At 52.2% G+C, this 10,988-nt stretch overlaps 5 protein-coding genes across 5 annotated transcripts; 3 read left to right on the top strand and 2 right to left on the bottom strand.

The window, feature by feature from the left end:
• Positions 1-1,864: 1,864 nt before the first annotated feature.
• Positions 1,865-3,721, top strand: BDV17DRAFT_3564 (S-adenosyl-L-methionine-dependent methyltransferase). The gene is made up of 4 exons (XM_073764397.1): positions 1,865-2,089; positions 2,143-2,584; positions 2,659-2,785; positions 2,864-3,721. The coding sequence occupies exons 2-4, from the start codon at positions 2,281-2,283 to the stop codon at positions 3,648-3,650; spliced, it is 1,218 nt and encodes a 405-aa protein (XP_073621077.1). The 5' UTR covers positions 1,865-2,089; positions 2,143-2,280; the 3' UTR covers positions 3,651-3,721.
• A 71-nt stretch (positions 3,722-3,792) lies between these two features.
• Positions 3,793-4,125, bottom strand: BDV17DRAFT_285968 (uncharacterized protein; the record flags this gene model as incomplete). The annotated part of the gene is made up of 1 exon (XM_073760813.1): positions 3,793-4,125. One exon carries the CDS (start codon positions 4,123-4,125, stop codon positions 3,793-3,795), a length of 333 nt encoding a protein of 110 aa, XP_073621076.1.
• A 246-nt stretch (positions 4,126-4,371) lies between these two features.
• Positions 4,372-4,836, bottom strand: BDV17DRAFT_285967 (uncharacterized protein; the record flags this gene model as incomplete). Its single annotated transcript, XM_073760812.1, has 1 exon — positions 4,372-4,836. One exon carries the CDS (start codon positions 4,834-4,836, stop codon positions 4,372-4,374), a length of 465 nt encoding a protein of 154 aa, XP_073621075.1.
• Positions 4,837-5,986: 1,150 nt separating this feature from the next.
• BDV17DRAFT_278559 (major facilitator superfamily domain-containing protein) lies at positions 5,987-7,597 on the top strand (the record flags this gene model as incomplete). The annotated part of the gene is made up of 4 exons (XM_073759555.1): positions 5,987-6,447; positions 6,497-6,871; positions 6,926-7,022; positions 7,073-7,597. The coding sequence occupies 4 exons, from the start codon at positions 5,987-5,989 to the stop codon at positions 7,595-7,597; spliced, it is 1,458 nt and encodes a 485-aa protein (XP_073621074.1).
• A 1,578-nt stretch (positions 7,598-9,175) lies between these two features.
• Positions 9,176-10,290, top strand: BDV17DRAFT_285964 (uncharacterized protein; the record flags this gene model as incomplete). The annotated part of the gene is made up of 2 exons (XM_073760811.1): positions 9,176-9,521; positions 9,581-10,290. 2 exons carry the CDS (start codon positions 9,176-9,178, stop codon positions 10,288-10,290), a joined length of 1,056 nt encoding a protein of 351 aa, XP_073621073.1.
• Positions 10,291-10,988: the final 698 nt, after the last annotated feature.

Raw genomic sequence — 10,988 nt, 5'->3', positions numbered from 1 at the left:
TTTTTTTTTTTTTTTTTCCCCTTAAGAATCCTTGGTTATTTAAGGTCCCTATTAATGTATGCCATGCCATTCAATATATGTGCAGTCACTTTTGTATTACTTAAATTCAAGTATTTCCTTACATTGATAAGAGGCGCTTTCAAGACTTGAGGGGTAGTTGGAAGTAGTAGGGCAGAGAATGAACCTTGGGTGTAAGGCATCGTTCCCCGGTGGCCTGATGGATCTGTCGACCATCGAAAATACTCGATTCTATACCTTACTAGAAGACAGAATCCATCGCTTGAAGACCTCTAACCGCCGCGGATACGTAGGCCTTTTTATAGGGGCCTCCGGACCTCCGAACACCGCCTCTCCGCAGATCAGGGTATACCATGGACGCCGGCACTGATGCATGAGGGTGGAATCTCATGGTGCACGAAATATCGTCCTCCGCAGAGATCTCAGTGTCCTGCATCAGCGCAGGTGTCCTCTGCGGGAGCAAAGTGCATACGAAGGTCATGAAACAGACACTGTCTCTCAAACTCTCCTGTCCGAGCCTCTCTCGATCCTCCCCTCAATGACTTCCCAAGCTGAAGGGCCAGTCAACGGCATAGCTTGCCCTAGCAAGAGATCAGGGCTATTTCAACGCTGATGCAGCCAGAACCCCATACCTGAGAGAACCAGCAGTCATCAGGCTCCAATCAATGAACCCCGAACGGGTCCACGACTTCTTGCTCAGAATCAGACCATTCGATGCTTGGCGTGTTTCTCGTGAAACTGACCTCGTAACCTGCGCGTCTGAAGACCAGAAAGAAGGATGTGGACGGGTTCATTCCACGGGTCCAGAATGTCCTTCACACCCTCCCTCTGTTCGAACCCGTGAGGATACTGCCTCCCAAAGTCATATTTCATAATCTTACGGCTGATAATCACATCTCCCAGTATTATCTCCGTGTCCTTGGCCGAGTTATGTTGGGAAAACTGGAGCGGAGGCTGGATACTGCATTGGCCGCTTTGGTTTTACCAATCTCCGACAGACAAGTAAGGACCACGTTGGAGGTCCCGATGGTCCTGTTTGATAGAAGTTTGAATCGCCATGGTGATTCTCGGTATTGAGGTCGCTATAGTGCTCGTCGAACAGGGCATCGAATGCGTTGAACTCGCAGGGCAAAGCACAGATAACGGCGAACTCGAATTCGTACGGTTCAGGTGACATCGTGGACCGGGTTCACGGTAGGCTTGCAGAAACTAAGAAGTGCTGAAGGGGACAAACGAGGAGTGAGGAGACCGTGAAGACGAGGAGGAAGAGGAAAGAGGAAAGAGGAAGGAGGGAGCCTCCGGGCGGGCGCAGTCAGCCATCACGAGGCTGAGGGACGGTGTGTCGACCCTCGACTGGTCAAGGCGCTCTTCGCATCTGCACCTACCCTGTAGTAATCTCAGGCTCGCACCATCAACTTGAACTCTCTGGCGGACGGCCTGTGGCTTAGCCTTGCATATCACATTCAGCCTTGTTTTCCACATCGCATGGGCTGTCCCCAGGCTGGCTGGCTGTAGCGAATTTGGTCGACGGCTTTCAGTAGCAGATTTGAGTGCGATGTCCCCTCCATTCCTCCCCGTTTCATGAAGAAGTCTCAGCTCACTCCCTGAAGAGCCTCACGTTTGATGTGGCCGATGAATAGAAAAAGCGGATATGGAGAGGGGTGGTATGTCGGTAGAATGGGTCTTGTTAGTTGGTGTTGCGATTAGGCCATCGTTTTTTAGGGCTTAGAGCCACTAGGAACGAGCGCCGAGATGGCATTGCCAGCTACTCCAGAGCCGACCGAGGATTGGATGCTGTCTTTGTCAATGCAATGCCATTATACGTTTCCCAAAAAGCTGCATAGACCGTCCACGTCCAGCCCAGCGACTTAGGACGAAAGACGGAGCAGTCCGATGCTAAGCCGTCATACCACCACCGAACGAGGAGCCAGGCAGGGCCATCAATCCATGCAAGCGCCCGCTCCCGATAATCTGCCCAAACTGATAATTGAGTAGGGGTCATAGCTCGCGAGTGTCGTCGAGTCCTGGCGCAGGAAGACTGCGGCTGAACGATACCCCACTCCAGCCCCCAGTAAGGCCCTCCACGGTCTTTATTGGTCGAAGCGTGTTGATTGAGTACTCAAGGTTCCACCTTCGAGATACTTGAGTCTTCGAGCACATGCATAGCGTATGGCCTGAGACTATAAGAGCTGGCCTGCAACCTAGCTGTAGCTCAGCAGTCAGCACCCTTCACCTCGCTTCATCAATCTCACCACTGCGAAAATGTCGAACCCTTCCCTCTCCGAGCTAACATCCACTATAACCTTCACCCTCTCAAACCTCCCACCACCAGACCAGATCGCGGACGCGGAGCGCAATGAACTACTATCCGCCATATCCAAGCTCCAGAATGCGCTTGAGTTTCCCGTCCTCTCCATCCAGCGCCTCTGTTTCTCGCATTACCCGCTCGTCATTATTCGGTCTGCCATGGGGATGGGTGTCTTCGAGGCTTTTGTTGACGCCGGAGGCAAAGAACTGACTGCAGCAGAGCTCTTGTCCAAGGCGAAGGGGGACGAAGCGCTGTTGAGTATGTCGCGGACCTTCTCGTCTTTGCGATTAGAGGAAGAAGTGCGCTGACGCTGCATGGTTGGCCGGATACAGAGCGCGTGATGCGCTTCCTTTGCGCGCATGATATCTGCAAAGAAACGTCGCCGGAAACATACGAGCCTTTACCGATGGCGATGTTGTTCGGTACAAACTCCGTCTTCAGTGGCATGATCAAGCACTTGTAAGTACCTTTATCGTTCCACACTTGATCCATTCCGTCCCGCTTCTCTGCATACTGAGCTCCACCCTTCTTCGCTAGCCATGCATGCATGCAAGCCTCCGTCAAAATTCCCGAGTATTTGGAGCAAAATAATTACCGCAGTCCCTCTGACGGGTACAACGCACCGTTCCAACTCGCCCACAACACAACTGATCACTGCTTCGAGTGGATGCAGAAGAACCCCGAACTCCAAGATGCATTTAACGCGGTCATGACAGGCGCCCAGCAGCACCGCGGTGCGGACTGGTTTGATTTATATCCGGTCACGCAGAAGTTGAACCTGAGCCCTGAAGAGACAGAATTGGGCAGAGACCGCTTCCTTCTCGTCGACGTCGGCGGCGGCGTCGGGCACGACCTTATCGCTCTCCGGAAAGCCTTCCCATCCTCCACTCTGCCAGGAAAGCTAGTCTTGCAAGACCTCCCGCACGTCGTTTCCTCCATCAAAACCCCCCTCCCAGACGATGCAGTGGCAATTCCACACGACATATTCGAACCACAACCCATAATCGGCGCAAAGGCCTATTACCTCCGGACAGTCCTGCATGACTTTCCCGATAAGCAAGCTCTGACTGCGCTGGAACATATCCGGGATGCTATGGCGCATGACTCGGTCCTGCTGATCAACGAGCATTTGGTTCCTGAGGGCGCAAATGTGCCGCCGATGGCAGCCACCCTCGATTTTCATATGATGGAAACACTTGGGTCCTTAGAGCGGACGGAGCGGCAGTGGGTTGGGCTTCTTGAGAGGGCCGGGTTCGTGAATATAAATGTTCATAAGGGGGGCTCGGAACGTGTCCCGATGGCGTTGCTCGAGGCTAGGCTGTGATGTGATGTTGTATCTGGATGCATACTGGCTACTGCATACTGTGCCGAGGTAGGGAATGTCACTGAGCGGAAATATACAAATTGATAGTACTAGCAGTCATTAGGGTATTGTGAGGAGTGTGAAGGACCGCTCCGACCATAACTCACTCCAGAAGGCTGAGGTTGCGAGTAATTGACCACTTCGCTACTGGTAGCGATTCTATCGTGTCCGAGAGAAAGCTATTGAGTTTCTCGTAGTTCAACCAATCGACAGACGAAAAGAGCCGGTCTAGATCGTCCGCCTGTGATTCTGCCTTGAGTTTGTCCAGCGCTATCGAAGCTGTGATGTTCGAGTTAATAATTTGAGTAGCCTGCAAACGGATCGAGTAACCAGGGCAGCTGTACGAGACGATCCAGAGAGTCGTCCAGCGTGATTGATGGGTGATGGGTGATGGGTGCTCCGAAAATCGCGTCATCATCGACTCGTAGGTAGCCATGACGTCCGCATACTCGGGGAGCAAGTATCTCAGCGCCAGAGAGCGGCCAGCGCTCGGCGAGGAAGGGGATGCCCAAATGGGCCCCATAAAGTATGCTTTCGTGCACCTGGTGGACGCTCTGCAAGGGGAAGCTTTGATCGGACGCTTCCACGTTCCGCCCTTCATAAGCGAACAAGTACGGCTTCCCCGGCCCGAAATGAGAGAACTCAACATCTAATCACTGAAATGTCTCAATTAAGCAACGGTCTAGAGGCGACGCGTGACGGTGGCCATGAGCTTGCTGCTGAAGCGTCTCTCTCTCAGAACACCTAGTCCACCTTGAAAGTTCTTTAAGGGCACTGACATACTGGCCCAGAAGCAAGTCACACAGACGACGAAGAGTAGGCAACATAGCAATACAACTTCTCGAAGCTGAGGATCGCGCGAAGCCTGACGCTGATTCAGGATTGCAAAAGCGCGTGAAGCCTGCTCAAGAGCAAACCGATGGCGAGGCACGCAGAGGTCCTCTTCAGACAAGCGCATCTTGTTTTGGAAAGAGTCTTCGTGGATGGCACCCAGCATGCTGGCGGCATGGTAGACAGCGCGGTCGACGTGACTCGTTTGCATAAACAGTTTGTGCCAAAGTGGCGAGTCGAGGAACGTCGCCAGGCTCGGGGTCGAGCTTTGTGCAAATATGAGAAGGAACGCATCTCGTCGGGGGTTGTTAGCCATCCTAGCCGGGACGCCAACGGTGGGCGCTTGACAAGGACATGTTTCTTGACTGGAAGTCGCGACAGATCATAGCCATCGCATTGCCGACCCGTGGGTACGCAGTTGTTGCACGCACCGGGTGATTCATCGCACTTTTTATGGCGCGCGCTGCGAATCGTTAGCTGGGGACTCAGAATCAATCCATAAAATTGAAGCCAGTCTCACCGGCAAGTCCGACATCCCGTCAATAATCGCGTGGTAGATTTCCTGCGGCGGATCGGCAGCGACATTGCGGGCGTTAGGGGGTGAATCGCGACCAAAACGGTGACGAGACGGCGGTGCTGATGCTGCCGTTCTCACTGACATGGTCAGTATAAAACCACCCTGCACTAGCCCTGCACTGTATGAGCCTTGTGAGGCGATTGAAAAAGAATAAAAAGGGACCAAGAAGATCAAGATAAGATCCACTGCTAGATCTCCACCGGCTTCGTGTCACTTCCCACCTCTGATCCTGCGGTACAATTCTTCCCATGCTCGTGGGTCTTATATATTCCTGGTTGTTCCCTGACGCTCCCGCAAACCGTTCTGGAAACACGATGTGCTGCTTGGCAAGTTCATTCCCTACACCCAAGTACTAGCCCTAGATGATTTTCCGAGTCACCAAACTTCGATGAAAAGTATCCGAGAAAGCCGCCGGCCTCAAATTTCCCCTCGTTCTTTTGTTCATCTGCTTGCCCGCTCCCAAACGGGCAGACGCCGTCTTGGCTCTGTGATGTCTTAGCTTCTAACGGGTCATGGCGAAGGGCATCAGTGTCCCCTGGGTTTCTGGTGAGATTCCAACACCCAGCAGCAGAAAGATGCGGGAAATCAAAGACTGGGTGAATAGCCTATGAGTGATGCATCTCTCGGGTTCTCGCATTTTTCCCTGCCTCCTTCGATGCAAAGCCGAGAGTTAAATCAAGTCAAGCTTCGCACGTGGACTTGAGAGACTAGCGGTCAATAGTCGATGATCATTCCTAGGCATGCAGCTGGAAATGCTGCCATGCCTTGCGAGGACGCGGTGTGCATGCAGCCAGCCACCATGCGCGGCTCGAAAAAGCAAAGAAGAAGAGTTAATCTTCACAGAACATGCCACGTCTCTCTGTCAGAATTTGTCTCTTGAAACTCAATCATGGAGCAACAGAAGAGCGAGCGTATAACTGAGAGTCCCGTACCAACGCCGGTATCTACAGTGGATGAACGGACCGAATTGCGGCGCATCGTCTGGAAGTTCGACCTCCGACTACTGACCCTATTCACCGTAATCAACCTCTTCAGCTTTATCGACCGAGTCAACATCGGCAATGCTCGCCTGCTTGGATTGCAAGACGACTTGGACCTATCCGGCCTCCGCTTCAATATCGCACTGACATGCCTCCTTGTCTCCTACTGCGTCGTCGAACTACCATCGAACATTCTCTGCAAACTTATTGGCGGCCAAATCTATGTACCGATTCTGGTCTTCTGCTTCGGTACCGCCACCATGCTCACTTCGCTGGTGACGAATAGAGGGGGCCTGTATGCTTGTAGGTTTATCTTGGGTGTGTTTGAGGGAGGTATCTCGCCAGCTCTAGTCTTTATGCTCTCCTTATTGTAAGATCGCCCTCCAGCCTGCTATGTGAAGCCCAATTAACACGACCAGCTACCGTCGTCACGAGCTCGGATTCAGAACGAGCATCTACATCTCTGCGTCTTCAGCAAGCGGCGCATTCGGCGGATTGCTTGCCATTGGCCTAGCGAAGATCCCCTCCTGGGGACTTATCCATACCTGGAAAAACATTTTCTTCTTCGAGGGCTTTGTCTCGGTAATCCTTGCTATAATCGCCTTCTTCAACATTCCAAGCGGTCCCGGAAGGGCGAGATTTTTGGCGCCAGAGCAAAGAAAGGTGGCTGTCGAGAGACTCCAGGTCGACGCAGCAGGGACGGACGAACATTCGCGCACTAGACTTCGGCATGTTGTCCAAGGTCTTACGAATGTGCCCATCGTGGCTTGTGCGCTAGGGTTCTTCTTCGGAAAGTGAGTCTGCGACGTATGAGAACTGGTTAGGGTTCGATGCTAAGTTGGTTCCAGTACATGCGTACAGTCATTCTCTCTATTCTCGCCATCCATAATTTCCGCGATGGGGTACTCGGGCGAGCTCGCGCAGCTCCTCTCCGTCGGGCCATATGTAAGCAACCATTCCACCTCCTCAACACTCAGAGATTAACAAACCCACAGGTTGCAGCCTGCATCCTCTCAATAATAGTCGGCTACATCTCCGACCGGTACAAAACCCGTGGATACTTAATCCTCTTCACCGCGCCCCTCGGCATAGCCGGCCTAGCCCTCCTCCTCTTCCTCCCCACCTCCATGCCCTCCGCCAAGTACGGCGCGCTGTACCTCGCCGCACCAGGAATCTACTCGTTCGTCCCACTCTGGATAACATGGGCCGTGAACAACGCCGCTACACCAACCGTCAAGGCCGTGGCCGCGGGAATGGTATTCAGCGTGGGATCGCTAGGCGGGATCCTCGCGCCGTGGGTGTATCTGGAGTCTGATGCGCCGAGGTATAGGACTGGTCATGCGATCCTTTTTGCGTTTCTGTTTGGGTCTTGGGGTATTGCCGCGCTTTTGATTGGGTTTGTTAAATGGGAGAATTGGAAGAGGGAGAGCGGGGAGAGGGATCACGTCCTGGTTGGGTTGAGTAGGGAGGAGGTGGAAGGGTTGAGTAGTCGGCATCCTGGGTTTAGGTATGTTATTTGAGGTGATGTGAGTGGGACTGGGCTATTTTTTCAGATTTTCCTATCCAAGCCCCTTAAGAGAAAAAGTATACCTGCCCCAGTTTATACAGTTAAAGCATGTACTCAATTCAATTTGCAGCAAAATAATTCCCCACCACAACCTCCCATCCCCTGAAGCTTCCCTATCGGCTTTCCCTTCAGGTTGTCCAAAATACCCCGCCCAGACATATGCGCATATCGAAGGGAAGTATGTTGAAGATGCGGAGCAGTCCCAGGCAGCGGGCCAGAGGGGAGCTATAGGATGACGGTAGGCCGGGACGAGAGGGTGGTGTTTTTTGAAGTTTTTCGTATAGCTGAGTTAGGCAGGTGGTTATTTCATTGAATAGATGATGCTTCATATATTGGGGAGCTAAGGTAGAAGCTAGCTTGCTCACCCTTCTCCGCATTATTTTTTCCGGATTGATCTGAACTGAGTTGATTTTTATGCCGAGAGACAGGGTATGTGCCATTCCCTAGACCCAGGAGGACAGAGTCGAGCTTGAAGATGTCGGCCATGTTATTGCCAGTATCTTGTTCTCTTCTTCGTCTCTGCATCGACCATTGAAGCTACTAACGTAGTCGAAGAGCTTGAATAAACGTGTCCTCCCGGAATAAAGATTGCTTGTTACCTTAGCTTGCATAACGCGAGGAGAGAAGTACTTTGTTATTTGTGATACAAAGCCGCCGGACTTGAAATGCCCATACCACTTTGATTTCTGACTTAAGACCTTTCATTCAAGTTCTTGAAGTTTCATGCCAAGGGAAAATAGTGATAGTCACCGTTAACATGCCACTTCATGGCCAGAGTCGGGTAGGGCCGTAAGCCCTAACTGGCTGGAATTCGATAGTGTATTCCCTCTCGGGAACTCAAATCAACTGCCGGCTCCAGGCTCCGAAGTGACTTCTTCAATCTTGACGTACGGTATGTTTCCTCTGACAATCAGGGAAGAGGCCACCTTTACTCTATTACTAATCTTACCTACCCTATACAATTGGCGTACCTGTTGCAGTTCTCCTCCCCGGGCAGCTAAAGAAAAGAGCAGCAAACTGCTTATGCCCAGCCACTAATGCAGGGAGCTTATCTCGATGGGCCCTGCTCTTTCTCACACTAGCCCCCCCCAGTTAGTGATCTCCGCATTTTGCTTACGTCTATGACGAGTTGGACACACTTTAGTTACAGATCACAGTGATGGCCATGGTTTGCCTCCTGGTTTTACCGTCTAGTGCCTCATCATACTGTCTGGGACTTGCACCTCTCTCCAAACCATTGACGCATGCCTTGAAATAATCAGCGCTGCTTACGGGACTCTACAACTCTACCGCGTCAGTATTGAATGTGCCAACGGACTTAGAGTCCTATCACCATAATTTCCTGATTGCGTCTATCTTGGCAGGCTTTCAATCAGGATGTCCTGCGTTCTGGATAGCATCATCGTGTCCATGCTTGACGTTTTGACACGCGTTTGCTACTTGGCGGCCGTATATAGGGGGATCCGACCCCAAGTCAGAATGAGACTATCCATTTAGCTTCAACTGAAAGAACTATTACCTGGTATCCGAGATGGCTGAGACAATCCGCGCAGTGGCCCAGTTCGGCCAGGCATTCAACGTCTCCGTCGTCGACCGACCGTTCCCAGTGATTCAGAACGCTACAGATGTCATTGTTCGTATGAATGCTTCTGCCATTTGCGGAAGTGACCTGCACTATTATCGCACTCAGACCGGCTCGGAGGATGAGCCGTACTACTACGGCCATGAGGGCATCGGTCATGTCGTCGAGGTCGGGGACTCGGTCCAGTTCCTCAATGTCGGCGACTACGTCGTCGTTCCCGATAATTTTGACAACGGCCATTTCACTCTAGAGCCGGACTACTATAACTCTGAGGGTGTGGCTAGTGGACTGCAGGGTAAGTCAAATTCAGTGTACTGCTTCTCCCTCTAGAACTGACAAACAACCGCAGCCGAGTACACCCGCGTCCCCTTCGGCGACAACTCCCTGATCCCCGTTCCCATCACGACGGCACCAACACCACCACCCTAATCGACTACCTCTTCGTCTCCGACATCTTCGCAACAGCCTGGAGCGGCGTCACCTGGTCGGGCTTCGAAGCCGGAGACTCGGTCGCAGTCTTCGGCGCCGGCCCCGTCGGCCTCCTAGCCGCATACTTCGCCATCCTGCGCGGCGCATCACGAGTCTACAGCGTCGACCGCGTGCAAGACCGCCTCGACCTCGCTGAATCAATCGGCGCCATCCCCATAAATTTCGCCGTGTCCGACCCCGTGCAGCAAATTCTCGAGCTAGAACCCACTGGTGTCCGCCGTGGCGTTGAAGCAGTCGGGTACGAAGCTATCAATTCGTCCGGCGTCTACGATTCAGACGTCACGTTGCGGAACTTGATTGATGTTACTGCGCGGCAGGGCGGGATTGGTGTTGTTGGTCTCTTTTCTGAGGGGGTTGGGCATATTGATTACGGGCAGGCTTATAGTAAGGAGCTTATCATCAAGGGTGGCGTTGTGCTTCCGTTGCAGGTTGCTAGTGAGATTGTTCCCCTTATTGAGTCCGGCCAGGCGCATCCCAGCTTTATTGTTAGTCAAGTGATTAGCATTGAGGAGGCGCCTGAGTATTATGGGCGGTTTAATAGGACGGAGGAGAGCAAGGTTGTTATTCAGTTCTAGCTGTAGCAGCCCTAACCTGTAAACAGGCAGCATGCGTAGATAGCGCGAGGCAGAATATCGAGTACGAGAGAAGAAAATACGTTGACAGTAGTGCACTTGATTAGAAGTATTCTGTTGCCTGGACCCGGGAGATGCGCGCGCTGTCCGGAGAGACGCCCAGTTTGAATAGCTTCAGGCACGCCGACACCTGCTAAAAGAACAACCCTAGATGCCGAAGACTACGCATAGCCAAAGTTGATCGCCACCCCAATCCAAATTGTAGGTTGTACAACGCAAGGCTTTTTGCAGTGCAACCCTAGCGCCCAAAGGCCCAAAGTATACTCTCCGACCAAGCCATAGATCACTCCACATTACTGGCCCAATAGTCTCCGAAGCTCAGATCAGTGACACAAACATCCCAAATATAGATCCTCCAGCTGCGTGCCACAATTCTGAGTTTTAGTCGCCTAATGAGACAGTCGTTCCTGACTGATTGATTGACTGACTGCAGCTGCGGGTTCAGTTCAGCTGGCGTGCTAATGCTTACATGCACCGAAGTAATACGAATTGTCTCATTGCCAATGCGCCACCGTCGCCTCAAATGACCGGATACGAGGACGGTGTAAGACATGTTTGAGACATACAGAGGTATCTGCAGGTAACTGGTGATGGTGAAAATAGTATCATCAGTCTTGGGTCGGGGGAAGGGATATAAAGGC

Source organism: Aspergillus undulatus, assembly GCF_047715775.1.
Source record: "Aspergillus undulatus strain CBS 261.88 unplaced genomic scaffold BDV17scaffold_1, whole genome shotgun sequence".
Lineage (NCBI taxonomy): Eukaryota > Fungi > Ascomycota > Eurotiomycetes > Eurotiales > Aspergillaceae > Aspergillus > Aspergillus undulatus.
The sequence above is the reverse complement of the archived record's forward strand: the minus strand, read 5'-3'. Positions and strand labels throughout refer to the sequence as shown.